The sequence below is a fragment of the Penicillium canescens genome, assembly GCF_028828765.1.
Source record: "Penicillium canescens strain IBT 15451 chromosome Unknown utg000002l_segment0_segment0, whole genome shotgun sequence".
NCBI lineage: Eukaryota > Fungi > Ascomycota > Eurotiomycetes > Eurotiales > Aspergillaceae > Penicillium > Penicillium canescens.
The window spans coordinates 2,130,185-2,148,541 of NW_026703964.1; the positions used below are offsets into that span (position 1 = coordinate 2,130,185).

Sequence of the window (18,357 nt, forward strand, 5' to 3'; positions counted from 1 at the left end):
CACCATGTCAGTCACCGCCTTCACTTGCCTCCCCGACCCTCGCCCCAGTCGCCTGAATCGTATCGGCCAACTGCGAAACTACACGCAAAATCGCAGTTTGAGCAGTCGATTCCCCTGGCGTTCGTCGACCTCTGGGCCCAACTCGCCGAACCCGGTGGAGAACTCGAACGCGGGCTCCACTCCGTGCCCAGATACCGATCACCCAGCCCTCTCGCGGTACACATCGGCGCCCTCTGAAAGTTCAGGCTTTGGCGACCTTACCAGTCGCGTCTCCTCTGCTGATTCCGCGGTTTCGACTCAGTCCAACGAAGCCCCTCAGACAACAGCCCATGTCATGGCTCGGCTGAGGAGCGCTTCAGCCGCACAGCACCCGCCACCGCGCACACAAGATCGACAAAACTCTGAATCTAGTGCATCCCCTGAGCCGAATTCCCTGCAAACCGATGGAATCGCGCCAACCAGCGTCCCCGAGGACTCGATGACCTCGCCGAAACCAGACAAGAAGGCGACCATTCGTTTCTTCCCTTATCAGGATTCCCACGCGAGTACCAGCACGAGACCGTCACTACCCTTTGTTCCTGTCGCCCGTACCCTGCCGTCTGAAAGCTGTGTGATTCGAGTGGGTCGATACTCAGAACGCGATGGTATTCCCGTCCCTAACCCCACCGAACCCTCGGATGCCCCTGTGGGCTTCAAGTCCAAGGTAGTGAGCCGGAAACACTGCGAGTTCTTGTACGTCAATGGACAGTGGCATATCAAGGATGTGGGGAGCTCGTCGGGCACGTTTTTGAACCATATGCGCCTAAGCCAGCCCAATATGGTCTCCCGTCTGTATTCGATCAAAGACGGGGATATTGTCCAACTGGGTATTGATTTCCGTGGTGGGGAAGAGATGATCTTCCGATGTGTTCGCATTCGCATCGAGTGCAACCGATCATGGCAACAGCAGCCTAACGAGTTCAAGTAAGATGACTCCCCGGCTGTAGTGTATATGATGCTAACGCAAACTCCAGCAAAAATACAGAAAGCCTGATCAAAAACTTGGGTAAAGGCGAGACAGCCGATTACTCGGGATGTCGGGAGTGTTCTATCTGCCTGGGATCTGTTCTGGTTTGTTTTCCTTCCTTTTCTCCATCTGTTCCGCCACTAACCTTTTCATAGCGCCCCTACCAATGTTTGTTCATGGCAGCCTGCGCACATGTGTGGCATTACAAATGTATCAGCCGACTGCTCCACTCGCCTGACTATCCTATGTTCCAATGCCCCAATTGTCGTGCATTCACCGATCTCAGCGCAGAGGTAGACGACTCCAATGACCTCGAAGACAAGCGCGAGAAGGAGTCAGCAACAGCACATCAGCAACAAGAAGAAGAACCACAACATGGTCCCACCGAGCAGATACAACCAGAGGTATCATCGGAAAGCCAAAACATCCCATCAACAAATGACGTGGATCAGCCTGAAGACCAACTGGGAGATGTCACCGAAGAAGAAAACCTACCAAATGATACTGAAGAAGCTAGCCTATCAAATGACGCCCAAGAAGCTAGCCTATCAAATGGTGCGGGAGGCTTGCTCATCCATCACGACCAATTGGGAAGTTTCATCGAAGAAGATAGCCTAGCAAGTGGCCTGGAGCACCTGCTCATTCAAGAATACCTGCGAACTGATACCCGCTCCGACGACGCACAAAGCACCGGCTCACCAGCTCCCGATTCCAGCAACACCGACCTCGCACGCAGCGCCACAATCAGCATGCCCGGCTGGCAACCCAGCCAACCCCTCAGCATACCGCCAGACAGGCAAGCTCAATTGCGGTCGGACACCCCAGGGCGCTCAGAGACATCAGACGATAACCCGCTGACACCGCGCAACGACTCCGGCCCCCTCGCCTTCGACGGAAGAGCTGGAATGCCTTAGTGTCACCTGTCATACATTCACTTCTACTTTTACACCGCACTGTTCTGGAACATGTGATCTGGTCAGCATCAGTATATACCTATATATTTTGGCATTCTGTGGTTTTTTGCGTCCATTTATGTTATGCATTTGATGATTTTCTTTACCCTTTACTTTCTGTTTGTGGCGCTGCTTGGTTCAGCTCTACACATCTACATCCCCTCACTATTTTGCATTTTCCTTCCATTTCTCTTCTACGTCCCCCTCTTCTTCCTTATTCATCAATTGGTATGACCAGCTGGTGCTCTCCTGTCCGTCGACATATGGTTAATAGTTTTCTTGTCTGTCTATACCCATGCAGCAGTTTGGACTGTTGTTTCTGGAGCGTAGGAATTTGATGATTCATTTTTGGATATTCCATTTATACGTAGATCTTTTCGACAATGGTAAAGAGAAAGAGACACCATGCATCGAGTTCTTAGTGTGATTTGACGCCCAAAGGCTCACAGTAGAGAGCGTAATATTTTGCAACGTCTGTCTTAATCGGATCACACACAAGAACGATGTCCCTTTCGAGTTAACGACAGACCAACTTCTATCTAGACACCTTGTCCCTGCCCTCGAATATTACAGCATCCTTCTCTGTATTTCCCTCATTGGAACGAGGCTTGAACTCTGATCGAAGTGATTTTATTCATTGATGTCAATTTAAAAATAAAATAAGCATCCGCGCTCAACCCTGGAACCAGACTGAGCTAGTTGAGACTGCAAGAATCAACAAGCACTTTAACTTAACTAATGTATCCCACGAACAAGTTTCATAAACACAAAGATGTCCTCTATACAAGCTACCGATATATATTGTACCATGCTACACCACACAAATTTCAGATTCCCGCCTAGCCCTATAATCCAACAATCGTCCAGTAACACTAACCCCGTTCCACAACTCCCTATCATATTTACGACTCATCACCGGCATTCCTACCTGCTCCAACGCAAACGATGCAGCAACAGACCCGTAAGAAGCTGCCTCGACTACATCACCCCCGGTATGAATCCATCCAACGGAAAATGCTCCCAAGAAAGCATTCCCAGCTCCAGTCGGATCAACAACGTTAGAAGCCTGCTCTTCTTCGATTTTTGTCTCATAAAACGGAGGAATCCACTTCCGAGCAAGGCCGCGCGATTGAACGAGACAGCCATTTTCACCAGCTCGAATAACCACTACGCCGTTTCCTTCGGAACCGACGCCACTGTCTAAGATTTTCAAAGCTAATCTCTCGATCTCGAATTTATCAGGGGAAATGGGAGAATCCTGGAAAAGGCGCGCCAGCTCTATGTGGTTTGGACTGAACACGTCCACTAAAGCTGCAACCTCTAGACACGTTTGGAGGGTTTCTGCCTTACATGCCAGTGGTGCAGGCTCCCAGATTACTAAAGGTCGGTCTTGGATACCGACCTGTGTTCGAAGAGCGAGGATGTTTGATATGCGTGTTTTCATATCTTCCGGGGTGGCGAGGTAGTGGTATACTTTTGAAGACAGAAGCTCAGTGCTTTCATATTCCTGCATTGTGAGAACTGGTGTGGTATATTTAAATTTCTTGGCTGGAAAATGAGTTAGCTCATTCCATATGTTATGCAGAGGGCGAATGAAAAGGGGTTCCTTTCGTACGTCCGAATGTGGTATCTTGATACTCCAGTAACCCTCGAGTCGAGGGTTGATCTGATGCTTGTTTAACAACCAACTGTGTATCCCAGCTCTGCAAGAGTTTTGTAATGGGTTCTGGGAAGTCATTTCCAATATTGATTGGCCAGACTATTGAGCGGCTCTGCGGAGAAGGGAGAAATAATCGAGCACCCAGAGTCGCTAGAGGAATGTTAGGAATTCGGCTGTCCTCGAGAAGGTATAGATAGGTAAGTAGGTAAAACAAACCGTAAGCTCCAGACCCTCCTAGTACATTTGTTAAAGGTTTCCGATTAGGAAACCGAATCTCGTCGAGGACCACCAAGCCAAAGCTTGCGAAAGAGATATCGTCATCCATGGGAGAATGTTATCCTTTTGGATGACTACCTATCTCACGTAGGATCCAGTTCGTTAAAGTCATATAGTTATCAAACTGAGTGGTACTCCGTACATGTAAAGAGAAAGAGGCGGGGGAAACGGCGTATTTTGCTCGGTGGCTCAGTTCCGCTGGGCGAATCAAATCGCTCAGATGGCATGCGCTTCAATAAGCTTCATTTGGAATAACAATGCTTCTAAGCTTGGTGCTAGTTCGAGAGATTTGAAACAGCGTGGCCGTTTCACTGTTCAGAACAAGGCTTAAAGGTGAGAAGTTGGGTGGCTTTATTTTCATGTTTAGATATAGCTTTGTTGACTGGTAAACATTTATAAATAACAAGCCAACGTTGCAGTAGACAAGAGCTTGAATTAGAAAGTAGCTTTAGTAGTAAGAGAAATGTCTATCTCTGTGTATCTCCATAATCAGACCACTTCATACGCATATTAACATGCAATGTTTCGTCATGGCGCAAGCTGCAGCAGACCGCCAGGACACCCAGACTGGCAAGATCGCCGGGATCCCCACTCTGCAAAAGACTCAACTTTCTCTGTTCATGTCAACCAGCTCTGAATCATCTTAATCATGTTTATCTCAGTGCTTTGATCAAGTTTCACGACAAGAAAGGGGCTGCCACGAGATAGGGGCTTGAAGCGCCACATCAACAAATAGGGTCACCATCTTATCAAAGGCTGCACCTTCAGATCAGCTTGGTTTCAATCGAAATATCCATACAAAATGAGGCTGAATTTCAGCGAGCCACCAACTCCGACCTTGAGTCGTCAAAACACCACCGTTTTCGGCCATCACCAACGGCGCAGCACCCATCCTCACCGACTGTCCTCACGCGCAAAGCCAAGACGGTGCGATAACTGATCCTCATTATTCTACCATTTAGTCGCGCTTTCTAACATTTAGCAGATGGCCACTAGTATTCAGATTCATCAAAGGAGCAATCCACGGGGCAATCCTATTCCCCGTCTTTTTACATGCAGTATTCACTGCCTTGATCGTGTATCTAGACACCTATGTCTTCGACACAGTTGGTCTACCTAGCACGATCGTAAGTCCAACCCAAAAGCCAAACCCTTCGAACAAAAATCACTAAAACAAACCTCCAGATTCCCTCCCTGTCAATAGTAGTAGGCCTAATGCTCGTCTTCCGCAACCAAACATCCTACAACCGCTTCTGGGACGGACGCAACGGAATGAACGCACTAAACACCTGCGTCCGCAACCTAGTACGTACAATCGCAACAAACAGCTACAGCTCCAAGCGCGGGCCCCCAACTGCCTCAGAGCGCGAAGACATCGAGCGTACAATCCGCATCCTCATGGCCATCCCCTACGCCGTGAAAAACCACCTCCGCGCGGAATGGGGAGCCGCGTGGGTATTTGGTAGTTCCATTGCCGATGATTTGAACCATCGTGGTGGGACCTTGTATAACCCTGAATACGCGAACCTGTTACCGGCTGGGTTGGAAGGCCATGAGGATGAGGGCCTGGGTCTTCCGTTTCAGTTGACTTTCTTCATTGACGGGTTTATTAAGCGTGGCGAGGAGCGTGGCTGGTTTCCAGCTCCTGGGGCTAGTCAGATGCAGGCGCAGTTGAATACTTTGACTGATGCTTATGGACGCATGGAGACTATTAAGTTGACTCCGATTCCGGTGGCTCATTTGTGGGTGTCATTTTTGTAGATTTTTGGCTGAGTGAGATGTGCTAATGTGTTGACTTTTTATTTAGGATTCATCAGAAGCAAGTGCTTGCGCTATTTGGTTGTGTTTTGCCATTTGCTATGGTTGACGAGATGGGGTGGTGGGCAATTCCCATTGTCAGTCTCGTTATTTTCACGCTTTATGGCATCGAGGGGATTGGTTCTCAGTTGGAGGATCCCTTTGGCTATGACCGGAACGATATCAAGATGGACGCCCTTGCTGGTGACTCTAAAACTGAGATTGATGTTGTTCTGTCGGAGTGGCGGACTCATTCGAAAGCTATGGATGCTTTGAGACATCAGCCAGCTGGTGCTTATCATGGTGACCTGTGTTTGACGCCTAATCGAAATGATGGTACCAATGGGGATGGAGATGACAAGTATATGCCGCCAGACTTATTTTTGAGGTTGAGGCCTAGTACTGGAAGGTGACGCTTATGCTTTTGGTTGAGGAAGAGGAAGGTGTGTTTTTGTTTCAAGACATGCATAGTATTTTCCTATCTGTATCGAACCATATCTATGATCGCAGAACATTATGATTATAAGCAAGCGTTTTCCCAGTACTTGCCAGTTATACAGTAATGACTATGTATATCCGAACTTCTGTTCATGCAGGCGATGTTGGAACATTGCGGATATACGGACCCAGCTGTTAAGTGTTCCACCAGCATTGCGTCATCCACCAGATGTATACTTCCGACGCATTTTATTTCACTCACATCTTTGAACTCTATACAATCTGGCCAACAGAGCCTAAGTGAGATAGATAAATAAAGGAAAGCCGGCGCAATTGAGCTCCCGAGGCATCACCATGTCCTCTGCGCACGACACCCTAAAAATCATCACAGTCCTCGGAGCGACTGGAAACCAAGGCGGTGGTGTCGTCCAGGCACTTCTCAAGATAACTACCCCATCATTCCACGTCCGCGCTATAACTAGAGATGTGGCGTCTATTAGTGCCGAGCAACTCAAAGCAAAATTCCCAAACAACCACCGCTTGAAACTCGTGGAAGCCAATGTCTACGACAGTGAATCCTTGCTCAAAGCGTTCAATAATTCTTATGGCGTATTCGCCGTAACGAATAATCGACTTCCCGGACAGAAGATCGAGACTGAGCAAGATATGGACCATGAACTTGAGGCTGGTCGTAACATTTTGGATGCTGCCAAGGTATGCATAACTCCCACCTAGAACAGGTTAATAAAAATCAACCTGACTTCCATTTCAAGGCTTGCAATGTGCAACATTTTGTGATGAGTAGCTTGCCCAATCTGACAGAGGCTAGTAAGGGTCGGTTCAGCAAGGTCTTTCACTTTGACAATAAGTCGAAGATTGAGAATTGGGCGAGACGTGAGCTTCCGGCTGTGACTTCGTTGCATCCTGGTATGTGATAGTACAAGCTAAAAAGGCTGGAGCGAAGTATGGCTTACCAGTGCCCAATAAGGACTGTTTTATACCAATATGCAATGGTCGCAATATTGTCGACAGGAAGGTAAGAGCCACGAGCTACGTACGGAAACCCAACATCATCGAGTCTGACTACAACACAGAAAATGGAATTGTGCGATTCTGTGCTCCCATAGAAGGACACAAACTCGCCGATTGGGTTGACCCGAGTTATGACATTGGGGTATATGCCGCAAGTAAGACCAACCGAACATAACAAGCGACATGGATATAAGCTAACAAACTAGAAATCTTTTCCCTCGGCCCGGAGAAGACACTGTCAAAGACATACCCGGTCGTCGGTCCAAAGCTGACATTTGCAGAGTTTGCAAAGATATTTACAGAAAGGACTGGACGGGAGGCTGTCTTTAATCCTATTACACTTGACCAGTGGGGTGCGACTGTGGCCTCTACCGTGGGCAAAGGGTATGAGGAGGATATTAGACAGATGATGCAGTGGATTTCTGTTGCTCCAGACGAGAAGGTTTGTTATGGGACTATGAATTTTAGGGATGATAAGTCCTGGGAAGATCTTGGGGTTAGGGCTAGTACGTTTGTGGAGTGGATGGAGCGGGCTTCGTGGACTGGGCCTTGACCTGTAATCATTCTGGAATGATATCTTGCTTTGCGACAGAATTTGAACGAGTTGTATTGGGTATCCATTGCAAAATTAAGGTAGCGGGCTTTCCAATCCTTATAACGGTGGCTCCAGAGCCAGAACACCATCTAGGATTGTATCCGGTGTAACATCAGCGAGAACCTGAGACACTGCATGTATATTACTTCCGTACTGTAGACTGCGGTCTTCGCCTGGGGCTGTGACGATGATGCGATGGCGGAAGACCTTCCTTGCAGCCAAGGCCACGATTGAAGGGGTTAGATAATCGATTCCATGTAGAGGTGCTAGAAGTCTGGGTTAAAGAGTCAACAAGGGGAGATTCTTCAGTTGATAGGATGCGTTGAGTGACCACACTCACTGTGCAAATCGGGAAAATTGGATGTTGGCTTTGGCAGATACACCACCGGCAACAGCGCGACTGAGCCGTAAGAAGACAACTATGTCTTGGATGTATCGAACAACTTCAGAACTTGTAGATACTGTCGTACTTGCTTCTTGGAGTTGTTCTATCACCTGTATTTCATATGTCCATGGTCAGTCGATGGTATTTTCTTCTTGGAACAAGAAACGAGAATGACATACCGTTTGGGTGATAGCTGGCCCCTTTATTTGGTGACCCTTTGAATTATGAATAACAGATGAGGCAGAGAGTTGCCCATCTGAAAGCCAATCGTTTTCTTCGAGATAAGTGTAGCCGGACTCCGGGCTATGAAAGTGGGAGATGAAAAGGTTGTCGTTCTACCGTGACATTAGCCAGAGGATAATGAAGATAGATATACTGTTTTGGGCATTCCACTCACCAGGTGAAACTTCAAAGGTGGTTGAAGTTGATCAGAGTCTCGAGATACAAGAGGGATAAACAGGAATTCGTCGGGTGCATTAAGGGTGCCACTCTCGACGACCAATTCCCTTGATCGCATCAACTATACCACTTTTTAGTATGCATTTAGTGAGACAGAGTCCAAGTTCCCTACCTGTAGGAGATGTGCTTGAATATCATCGCTGACGAAGTTGAGGTTTTTGGCGATCACAACATTTACGACATTACTGCTAGCAAGGTGAGCAATAGGGACTGGTCCCTTCTTCGGGTCATCAAAGCTCTTATATGATGAACGTTTGCTTGACTGATTTTGTCAGTGCTGGATACGCACATCTTGACAGATGCCAGGTCGACATACTGGTTCAGTGCTCAGCCATGGACGCGGTGGGCGGTGCTGTGTTCGTGCGTCAGGAGTGAGAACATCATTGGCAACATCGTCAATAGACGTTGCCGAGGAGCAGTCGATAATGCAATATGAATAATTGAAGGTAGTTGTGGCAATCTAAATGTACTTAGCTAGAGCCTATTACATTATAGACATTCACTACCTACCAAGGCAAGTTCTTTGGCGAGGTCGTGAATACAATGACTGGTGGTCTCGATCAGGCAGTGTTCACGGGCAACAAGACACAGAAGGAGTGCCACTTCCAGATCGGATAATTGACGAGCAATTTCATCAAGACCCGGATCATCCATGCTTCAACAGGATAAATGAGGACGAAAGTGCCTTGGAAACGACGGGTGGGCATTTGCGGGATATCAGCGCCTGACAAACAAGGCGGAAACCTTCCCGATTTGGGTTAGCGCCTGATAGCTTCCCCGAATGCCCGCCCGCTCGAGCATCAACAGCTCAACACCGGGGATAGAGAGGTATCAAGCCTGTCATCTGTGGCGAATCCTTCAATATGGCGCCTTCCAATCCTCTCGCGAACTGGGAGAAGATTGGAGATAGCTTCTATCGCAAAATCGCCGTCTATGACGCCATCTTTGAAGAAGACGTTGAATTGGAGAACTACATCGCCGCAGGCGCCCCTTACGGCGGAGCTATTGGTAAGAGTGCAATGTTTGAATTCGGAGTTCGAACTAACCCAGGGTCTGTTAGCGATCTATCGTGATGAAAGCAAGCCATTTCGGCTGCGCGATTCTCAGTCTTCGCGATCAACGATCGACATTTATTCCTCCTCTGGAAAGCAGATTAGTCGCATTAATGTTTGTTACGATTCCTTTGGTCTTTACGCGCTTGAGCTAACTCACCTGTAGTGGGAGCAAGCTACTATTCGCGGATTAGGCTGGTCCGACAAGGAAGAGCTCCTGGTTGTCTCCGAGGATGGCACCGTACGCCGTTACTTTGGCCTGGACGGAGAATTTACCTCCTTCTCGCTTGGAAATGTGAGTTTAGCGTGTTAGCATTCAAGCATGGAAAAAAACTAACCATGTGAAGGGAGCCGAAGAATATGGCGTGAGAGCCTGCCAGTTTTGGGCATCTGGCCTCGTGGCATTACTGTCCAACAACCAGCTGATCGCTGTGTCCAAATATGAAGAACCACGTCCGCGGCTCTTGGCACCTTGCCCGGAAGGCGAAGTATCATCTTGGGCCTTAATTCCACCCGCACAAACTCTATCTCGTTCCGTTGAGGTCCTCCTGGCTGTCGACAAGACGGTCTTCTCTGTCGACTCAACAGAAGCAGAAGACAAGATTCTGCAAGATGGTCCTTTCAAACACATCAGCGTGTCTCCCACTGGAAGATTCGTCGCACTCTTCACTGCTGAAGGGAAGTTATGGGTAGTTAGCAATGACTTCCAAAATAAGTTCAGCGAATATGACTCGAAGTCTCGCGTACCTCCAAGCACGGTGAACTGGTGTGGCGATGACGCAGTGATTCTTGCCTGGGAAGATGAAATCCATCTGGTCGGGCCAAACGGGGCCGCATCAAAGTGAGTATTTCGTTTAGCTCGATACTGCTACATAATCTAATTATATCAGATACTACTATGACGGTCGTGTCCATGTTATACCGGAGTTTGATGGAGTCCGTCTCATCACGAATGATACATGCGAGTTCCTACACAAGGTTGCTGGTAAGTCACCAATGCCGGAAGCAATCAGACTCCCACTGACAAATTCCAGGTGTCACCGAAGAGATATTCCGCTTGGGTTCATCTTCCCCTGCTTCAGTACTGCTGGATTCGGTAGATCAGCTGGAGAAGAAATCACCAAAAGCCGACGAGAACATTCAAAGAATTCGATCAAGTCTACCATCTGCGGTGGATACCTGTATCAAAGCAGCGGGTCATGAATTCGATGCTTACTGGCAGAAGCGCCTACTCAAAGCTGCCTCATTTGGCAAATCGGTGCTCGAACTCTACAACAGCGACGAGTTCGTAGAAATGACGGAAAAGCTACGAGTACTGAAAGCACTGAGAGATTACAAGATTGGGTTACCTTTGTCTTACGAGCAATACCTACGTCTTTCACCAGAGGGCCTCATAGAACGACTAATCAACCGACATGAGTACTTGCTTGCAATTCGGGTCTCTGAATACCTGCAGATCCCAGCGGACAAGATTTATGTGCATTGGGCAAGTCAAAAAGTTAAGGTCTCCACAGTTGATGATGAGGCTGTCTGCAAGCTCATTGTCCAAAGGCTCAACAATAAGCCGGGAATCTCTTTCGAGGCTATCGCCCAGGCTGCTTACGACGAGGGTCGATCCCACCTAGCCACCCAGTTGTTGAACCATGAACCACGGGGCGGCAAGCAAGTTCCATTGCTCCTTAACATGGAAGAAGATGAACTCGCTCTTGATAAGGCTATTGAGAGTGGCGATGATGACCTAGTCAACTTCGTGCTTCTGCATCTCAAGAGCAAGCTTCCTCTGGCGAGCTTCTTCCGTATGATTAACACCCGCCCTATGGCCTCCGCACTGGTAGAGACAGCTGCACGAGGTGAAGATGTGGAGTTACTCAAAGATCTTTTCTACCAAGATGACCGACCCATTGACGGTGCTAATGTCCTATTGACGGAAGCATTGCGGGATACGGATTTGACGCGTCAGACCGAGAAGCTTCACCTGGCAACTCGCCTTCTGTCGGATTCCAAGGAGCCAACTGTAGTACTACACCAGAAATTGGTCTCTGAAGCCTCCCAGCTTCTGAAAACCCAGGACGCACTGGATAAAGACCTGGCAGATCACAGTGAGTTCCTTGGTCTTAGTCTCAATGAGACAGTCTACAGACTCGTTCGAGGTGGTTACGGTAAAAGAGCACAGAGGATCCAGAGTGAATTCAAAATGCCCGAAAAGACATTTTGGTGGTTGAGATTGAGGGCTTTGGTAGCCAAACGTGACTGGGGTGAATTGGAAGAAATCGCTAAGATCAAGAAGTCCCCAATTGGGTGGGAGGTAAGAAAATCGAAATCCCACTACCCAGAAAAATGCTTACAAGACAGCCCTTCTATAACGAGGTTCTGGGTGCCGGAAACACAAAGCTAGCTTCGGTCTTCGTCCCGAAGTGCAGCCACGTACCGCCCGCCGAGCGAATCGAGATGTGGATGAAATGCGGAATGATTGTGAAGGCGGGCGAAGAGGCCCAAAAGAGCAAGGACCTCAATACCTTGGAACTCCTTCGAACGAAAGCCTCTGGTCCTGCAGCCACCGAGATCGAGCGCATGATCAACCAACTTAGACCGAGGAAATGAGCGCAGAGAATCTCCAACTTGCTTTCGGTATCGCCCAGGCCTCTGACAATGTTCAGGTGATCTCGTCAAAGTCGTCTGTGGCGGGTCCGGAGGCTTCATCTGACATCTGGAAGACATTTGTGCTTGCGACAGCCTTGGCAGGCGGTTCGGTATCTTCGGCCATAGCTTCGTCGCCATCTTCAGCCTCGTCTTCGTCTTCGTTCTCTTGTTGTTGGAGAGCGGTGAACACCGTGGAGTTGCGGTTGGTATCCGCCCAGTCAGCCTAATGAGGTATTGTGAGCAACAGTAGGCAAAAACGAGACAATGTAATACATACCCTTCTATTATTGACGACCTTACCACGTGCCAGACTCTTAGCCTTCTTAATCTCCATTTGGTCCAGAACTGCCTCTGCACGGTCCATGCCCTTTTGTTGCCTTAACCGCTGAGCCCTCGAAAGCTTCTTGTCGTTCTTGTTCTTCTTCTGAATGCCAGAATTGCGACGATCGGTCAGAACAGAGGGCCGCTGAGCGGCAGGGGATTCCGCACGAGGCAGCGAGGTCACAGACTTATCCAAGTCGAGACTTGGCGAAGCTGCACGGCGTGCGGCACGTGAACGTGTTGACTGTTCTGTAAAAATGTGTTAGATAACTTTAGATCCAATAAATCGACTCAAGAACTTACGTCTGCTCTTCGCCATGGTTGTTTTGGAAAATTATCTGTTGCGTGGGGAGCCCGCTATCGATAAAAAAAGTTTACGGCAGACCATAACGACCAGTCGCGCAGTTTGGTATACCATGTTGCTTTTCATGCACGCGATGTCCGTTCTGAAGTATCTCCCACTCATGCTCACCCAGCTTTTTACTGGCGGTGGCAGAACATCTTGTTTAAACAACAATGCACCCTCGCCACGAGCATTCTACTATATTTCCAAACCGCCCCGTTCATTACGCAAGCCAAATCAGCCACTATGAGACCGCTCTTGCAGCGCTACAAAACACCCAAGCGCTAGGGACCGGTCTGATCGCTCTGGCTTCTTTTTATTTACTTCTCGATTACTTCGGATTCGCTCCCATATCAGTTCTCCATCTTGTCTGGAAGGGCCTGGTTTACCTCACTCCGTCCCGGCTCGTTGTCGCATTGGACCCTCGCATGTCCGACCCTGAATCACCAACTCCCACGGGCTCTCCCCCGTCGCCATTTGAGCAGAAGAACGCCGCAATGCAACGAATCTTCGGCATAGATACCTCCCATCTCGCCTTTTCTTTTCGCCGCCGCTCTCTCTCCGGCCTCGGAAACGCCTTGCTCGGAAATACAAAGGAGGCTAAGCCCCCGGGTCTTGGGAATTGGGACAACTCATGCTATCAGAACAGTATCATCCAGGGCTTGGCCTCGCTGGAGTCTCTTGCAGCGTTTCTCGCGCACAATGTCAACCACCACTCGGACAAGACTTATCTTTCGAAGCATGAGGCACTGAGTGATATCATCGCATGTCTGAACAATCCTTCGAACAATGGAACAAAGCTGTGGATCCCGGCGGATCTCAAGTCTATGAGCAGTTGGCAACAACAGGATGCACAAGAGTACTTTTCCAAGCTGGTGGACCAAATCGACCTTGAGATTCGGCTCGCTTCACACGGAGAGACATCGAATATGGGATTGAAAATCGCAGGCCGGGAGGAAAATATCGTGCGCGACAACGTTTCCGATATGTCTACTTCTGAGGGATGCGACTCTTCAACCCGGACCAGTGGTAAGGCGTCAAGTCGCAATCCTCTCGAAGGACTACTCGCTCAACGGGTCGGGTGCATGGAATGTGGATGGACGGAAGGGCTTTCTTTAATTCCGTTCAATTGCCTCACAGTCCCTCTTGGGGCAAAGTTTGAATATGACCTGGTGGACTGTCTGGACCAATACATGACACTTGAGCCCATCGATGGTGTGGAATGCGCCAAGTGCACATTACTCCAGTACCATCAAAAACTTTCCGAAATGTTTGCTGGGATTGAAGGGGACGAGAAACAATTTCCTGGCGCAGAGAAGTCTCAGTTTACCGATGCATTAAAAGCCGATACACTGTCGCGCCTTCAAGCCGTCAAAGCAGCGTTGGAGGGCAACGATATCAGCGATACCACATTGAAGGATTGCCGCATCCCTGCGAAGAACCGTGTTTCAACTACCAAATCACGACAGGCGGTCATTGCCCGATCCCCTCAATGCCTTGCTGTCCACATCAACCGCAGTCTCTTCGATGAAACGAATGGGATGTTGACAAAGAACCACGCTGCAGTCAGATTTCCTCAAATGATCGACTTGAATGGCTGGTGTCTTGGCACCCAAGCTCGTAGCCAGTCTGATGAGGCCCCCGAGCAATGGGAGACCGACCCTTCCAAGTCGATGCTTCCACAACACGGCGAGGCTGTTCAAGTTCCCAGCCGACGGTACACACTGCGAGCTATTGTCACGCACCACGGCCGTCATGAGAACGGCCACTACATCTGTTACCGCAAGTATTCGACGTTAGATTTCCCAGCTCCCGTTCCGGATCACGTTCTTCAAGCCGAAGGCGACGAGGAAAAGTCCGAGCGTTGGTACCAGCTCAGCGACGGTGACGTGACGATGGTTAGCGAAGGCCATGTCATGTCCCAAGGCGGTGCCTTCATGCTATTCTACGAAGCCATGGATGATTCTCTCCAACCTTGTCAGACTCCCACCACAGAAAATGTTCAGTGCGAGACCGCTGAATCCGTTCAATTCGAGAATGCTGAATCAATCTCAAATTACACCATGTCCGAAGACCTTTCCGCCCCATCCACCGTCACCGACTTTGGCTCCTGCACTTCTCGCGCTACGAGCGTCTCACTTCCAACGGAGGATTTGACGTCTGTCGACCTGCCCCTAAAGCCTTCAGGCGATCATACACCGACAGAAGAACTTGATTTGCCTTCAATGATCACTGCATGATGCCTCTGCCCTGTTGTATTCCAATCTCTTGTTTTTCTGCTTTACCAGCATAGTCGTGCCATGTAGCCGACCACTGCATCATGATACCCGATAGCAATTTCCATTTGCGGCGTTGATCTCACACTCCACTGTGTTTGGGAGTATTTTGTATGAGTTTATGTACTTTTACGGGTCCTCCGTCTTTCAAGAAGGGAATTGATTTGACCATCTTGTTTCTACTTATCTCATCCATCTAACTTTGCGTACTGTGAGAGTCATGGCCTTCAGATCAATGCTTCCTTAGAGACACGTTTCCGTATGTACTCGTATCTGCTTGAATATCATTGAAAGTCGCATTTTTGATGTTTCGGGTGGGCGTCGTCATGCTGTCACTAACACCAAGCTGCGAGGCGACTTACTCTGCGACATAAAGACACACTCCAATTTCTGGCATTTGGAGATCATTTCTACCCGCATATAGACATGGTACCTTGTTGAAACAGACCCAGGCGCATCATGGCCGGAAAGCACCTAACCAAGTACCTTGTGGCCAGCCACCGCAGCAAAAGATTGCTCGGAGGTACTCTTTCTGAAAGGTTGAATTAAATGCTTTGTTTATCTTTCAGAGTTCCTGTCTGATCAAATCTTCTACAAAATCTGTGTCATTGTCTGTTTAGTTGTGATTTTTCCCCTCATCTGGCTGTGCTATACACGAGTCTATATAGATCTACTCAAGGTCCAGCCCCAGGGTCCTCACCTACTATCTGATCAACATATAGTATGACACCATCACCACAATATTTAAAACTTTTGGACTTCCTGTTCTAATTCAAGAAGCAGTTGATTTTTCATACTCTGTATCATATCCGACGATGTCTATCACCAGTCCTTCACGACACCAACCTCACGACATCTTCCTCATCAATGAACTCCTAGAAACCATTCTTCTACATATAGACATGCGAACACTTCTAACATCCGGCCAACGCGTATGTCGGACATGGAAAAACATGATTGAGACATCAGTTAGAGTCCAAGAGAATCTCTTCTTCAAACCGTCCAAATCCAAAGCCACAGAAAGCACCCAACGCAAACGGAATCCTCTCCTAGAAGAAATCCTCTGGGCCCAATTCTTCCTCAAGCAACAAGAAAACTCCGAATTAAAGGCGGTCGAAGTAAGCAGATTTCCAATGCGCGGTAGCGATCGCCAGAAAGCAGAAGCGTATCTACGAAAAGACGCCAGCTGGAAACAAATGCTGCTTCAACAACCGCCAACCTCATCAGTTGGAGTCCTGGAGATCATCAGACGATCAGACTCGGAATTCACCAAATTGAACATCAACCCTGACAACAACTTCCTCCGAATGGGTCATATTTTGACTCTCCTCCAGGGACGCAGTACTCTAGTTCCAACGCGCAACAAATGGATCCTATGGAGCGGACGGTCTCGAATCCGGATGCCTCTGAACTTCGAGATCTGGGCGCCGAAATGGGTCTATGAGCCTAGTACACTCCAACCAATCCAAGAATGGATCCCGGATAATATTGACTGGGACAGTCTCCGGTTGGAGGTTGCATCGATGTATCTGAATGACTTTGATTGTGATCTGGTGATTGTATCGGAGAGGAGACAGAAACTTTTCCAGGGGGAGGATCGAGTGCACAAGGAGAGCAAACTGGACCGTCGACTTGAACGAGTATTTGGGGAGTGTACTATTGATATGGGAAGGAAGAGGGTTAATCACTCTTTTATTCCTATTCATGGTGTTGGAGTTGATCGGAGGTGGGTTCTTAGACCTTGTTCTGCTATGCCTCTTGTTCCGACGTGCAGTGCTTCTTGTTCAGATTCATCTTCCTCGCGTTCGTCGTTTTCGTCGTCCTTTTAAGTACTGGATACAGTGGGCTTAATGATAGTTCGTCTCCGGCTTCATCTGAGTGGGCGGGCTATCACATCTAGATTCATACGTATAGGTCATACCCCACCGAAATTCTAATTGTTGATAGCACACTATTAAGCCGGAAGCCTAAAACACATTTAACAAAATAGCTATCCGGTATATAGAAATGTAAACCATCAAATATCCTGCAGTGTACTTCACATACATCAAGCCCATCTGATACGGGGCTAGCCGCATCCGCCACTTCCCCACTTCAAAAAATAATCGCCCCTCTGCCTCTCTCCTGCTCTCTACTTCCTACATTACGTTGACAACATATTTCAAAATGGGCGTCGAGAGGAAGATCATCACCCGCGGCAACGGCTCCGATTCGCCTGCAGCAGGCGACAAGGTCTCAATCCACTACACGGGCTGGCTCTACGATGCTAAGAAGTCCAACAAGGGCTTCCAGGGCAAGCAGTAAGCTGACCATCACGCGTTACATCTACTGGGCTTATTGTATGTATTTGGAATACTAATTCATCTTTGCAGGTTTGATAGCTCCCGATCCCCTGGTCGTGGCGCTTTGAATGTTCAGATTGGTGTTGGACAGGTCATTAAGGGTATTTTTTACCTTCCTTCCTTCCTTGCTTTTTTCCCCTTTGGTTCCGATAAGATTATATTTGGAATCGTTTCTGGGTTCATGCCTTGCATTTAGAATTGGATAGCTGATTTGTAAATGCGCAGGCTGGGATGAGGGTGTTATGCAGATGACCCTGGGCGAGAAATCCACTCTGACTATTTCCCCGTGAGTGCAGGCTTTATTGAATGGCAAACTGGGAAATTACTGACATTCTTCTCAGTGACTACGGCTACGGTGACAAGTATGTGAATGCATGATATCCGGCGATTAGTTCTATCTGCCGGGATATCCGTCCAGTGAAGTGCTAACATTTTTTTTGCTATGCAGGGCAGCTGGCAAAATCCCTGCTGGCTCTACTCTGATCTTGTAGGTTTGATTACTTGCATCATTCGCTTTCAAGGTGCTAACTATATTACAGCGAAGTCGAGCTCCTCAAGATCAACAACAAGAGCGCCTAAATGCGCTATTGGATTCATTAGAGAAAAGGAATTATTTCATTTACTACACTTACTTCTGCCTCAATTTCTTCCAAGTTGGTTGTACACAATTGTCATTTAGGCTAATGATTCGTTGTACAGTAGGGTAAGTTGAATACTTGCACCAATAGAAAGAGTACTGCCAGCAGATGTCCTCTCTCCAATTGGCACTCGCAACTAAACCA

The 18,357-nt window shown here is 48.2% G+C and overlaps 10 protein-coding genes across 10 annotated transcripts; 7 read left to right on the forward strand and 3 right to left on the reverse strand.

Moving 5' to 3' along the window:
• Positions 1 to 4: 4 nt before the first annotated feature.
• On the forward strand, positions 5 to 1,920 carry N7446_002004 (FHA domain protein; the record flags this gene model as incomplete). The annotated part of the gene is made up of 3 exons (XM_058510753.1): positions 5 to 963; positions 1,014 to 1,110; positions 1,162 to 1,920. 3 exons carry the CDS (start codon positions 5 to 7, stop codon positions 1,918 to 1,920), a joined length of 1,815 nt encoding a protein of 604 aa, XP_058376289.1.
• Positions 1,921 to 2,770: 850 nt separating this feature from the next.
• N7446_002005 (uncharacterized protein) lies at positions 2,771 to 3,944 on the reverse strand (the record flags this gene model as incomplete). Its single annotated transcript, XM_058510754.1, has 3 exons — positions 2,771 to 3,507; positions 3,575 to 3,769; positions 3,836 to 3,944. 3 exons carry the CDS (start codon positions 3,942 to 3,944, stop codon positions 2,771 to 2,773), a joined length of 1,041 nt encoding a protein of 346 aa, XP_058376290.1.
• Positions 3,945 to 4,537: 593 nt separating this feature from the next.
• N7446_002006 (bestrophin family protein) lies at positions 4,538 to 6,134 on the forward strand. Its single transcript, XM_058510755.1, has 4 exons — positions 4,538 to 4,822; positions 4,881 to 5,022; positions 5,081 to 5,637; positions 5,703 to 6,134. The coding sequence occupies exons 1-4, from the start codon at positions 4,698 to 4,700 to the stop codon at positions 6,103 to 6,105; spliced, it is 1,227 nt and encodes a 408-aa protein (XP_058376291.1). The 5' UTR covers positions 4,538 to 4,697; the 3' UTR covers positions 6,106 to 6,134.
• A 350-nt stretch (positions 6,135 to 6,484) lies between these two features.
• N7446_002007 (NmrA/HSCARG family protein) lies at positions 6,485 to 7,715 on the forward strand (the record flags this gene model as incomplete). Its single annotated transcript, XM_058510756.1, has 5 exons — positions 6,485 to 6,844; positions 6,904 to 7,057; positions 7,119 to 7,166; positions 7,225 to 7,317; positions 7,369 to 7,715. 5 exons carry the CDS (start codon positions 6,485 to 6,487, stop codon positions 7,713 to 7,715), a joined length of 1,002 nt encoding a protein of 333 aa, XP_058376292.1.
• Positions 7,716 to 7,814: 99 nt separating this feature from the next.
• Positions 7,815 to 9,255, reverse strand: N7446_002008 (uncharacterized protein; the record flags this gene model as incomplete). Its single annotated transcript, XM_058510757.1, has 7 exons — positions 7,815 to 8,031; positions 8,098 to 8,252; positions 8,322 to 8,477; positions 8,540 to 8,662; positions 8,714 to 8,863; positions 8,918 to 9,061; positions 9,112 to 9,255. The coding sequence occupies 7 exons, from the start codon at positions 9,253 to 9,255 to the stop codon at positions 7,815 to 7,817; spliced, it is 1,089 nt and encodes a 362-aa protein (XP_058376293.1).
• Positions 9,256 to 9,464: 209 nt separating this feature from the next.
• vp16 (tethering complex subunit VPS16) lies at positions 9,465 to 12,254 on the forward strand (the record flags this gene model as incomplete). Its single annotated transcript, XM_058510758.1, has 7 exons — positions 9,465 to 9,609; positions 9,662 to 9,768; positions 9,820 to 9,948; positions 10,001 to 10,494; positions 10,544 to 10,638; positions 10,688 to 11,958; positions 12,006 to 12,254. The coding sequence occupies 7 exons, from the start codon at positions 9,465 to 9,467 to the stop codon at positions 12,252 to 12,254; spliced, it is 2,490 nt and encodes an 829-aa protein (XP_058376294.1).
• Positions 12,255 to 12,306: 52 nt separating this feature from the next.
• On the reverse strand, positions 12,307 to 12,933 carry N7446_002010 (Alb1 domain-containing protein; the record flags this gene model as incomplete). The annotated part of the gene is made up of 3 exons (XM_058510759.1): positions 12,307 to 12,516; positions 12,571 to 12,863; positions 12,918 to 12,933. The coding sequence occupies 3 exons, from the start codon at positions 12,931 to 12,933 to the stop codon at positions 12,307 to 12,309; spliced, it is 519 nt and encodes a 172-aa protein (XP_058376295.1).
• Positions 12,934 to 13,130: 197 nt separating this feature from the next.
• On the forward strand, positions 13,131 to 15,197 carry N7446_002011 (ubiquitin-specific protease UBP1; the record flags this gene model as incomplete). The annotated part of the gene is made up of 1 exon (XM_058510760.1): positions 13,131 to 15,197. The coding sequence occupies one exon, from the start codon at positions 13,131 to 13,133 to the stop codon at positions 15,195 to 15,197; it is 2,067 nt and encodes a 688-aa protein (XP_058376296.1).
• Positions 15,198 to 16,048: 851 nt separating this feature from the next.
• Positions 16,049 to 17,062, forward strand: N7446_002012 (uncharacterized protein; the record flags this gene model as incomplete). Its single annotated transcript, XM_058510761.1, has 1 exon — positions 16,049 to 17,062. The coding sequence occupies one exon, from the start codon at positions 16,049 to 16,051 to the stop codon at positions 17,060 to 17,062; it is 1,014 nt and encodes a 337-aa protein (XP_058376297.1).
• Positions 17,063 to 17,399: 337 nt separating this feature from the next.
• On the forward strand, positions 17,400 to 18,154 carry N7446_002013 (FKBP-type peptidyl-prolyl cis-trans isomerase; the record flags this gene model as incomplete). The annotated part of the gene is made up of 6 exons (XM_058510762.1): positions 17,400 to 17,533; positions 17,606 to 17,676; positions 17,801 to 17,861; positions 17,917 to 17,937; positions 18,024 to 18,062; positions 18,115 to 18,154. 6 exons carry the CDS (start codon positions 17,400 to 17,402, stop codon positions 18,152 to 18,154), a joined length of 366 nt encoding a protein of 121 aa, XP_058376298.1.
• Between the last annotated feature and the right edge of the window lie 203 nt (positions 18,155 to 18,357).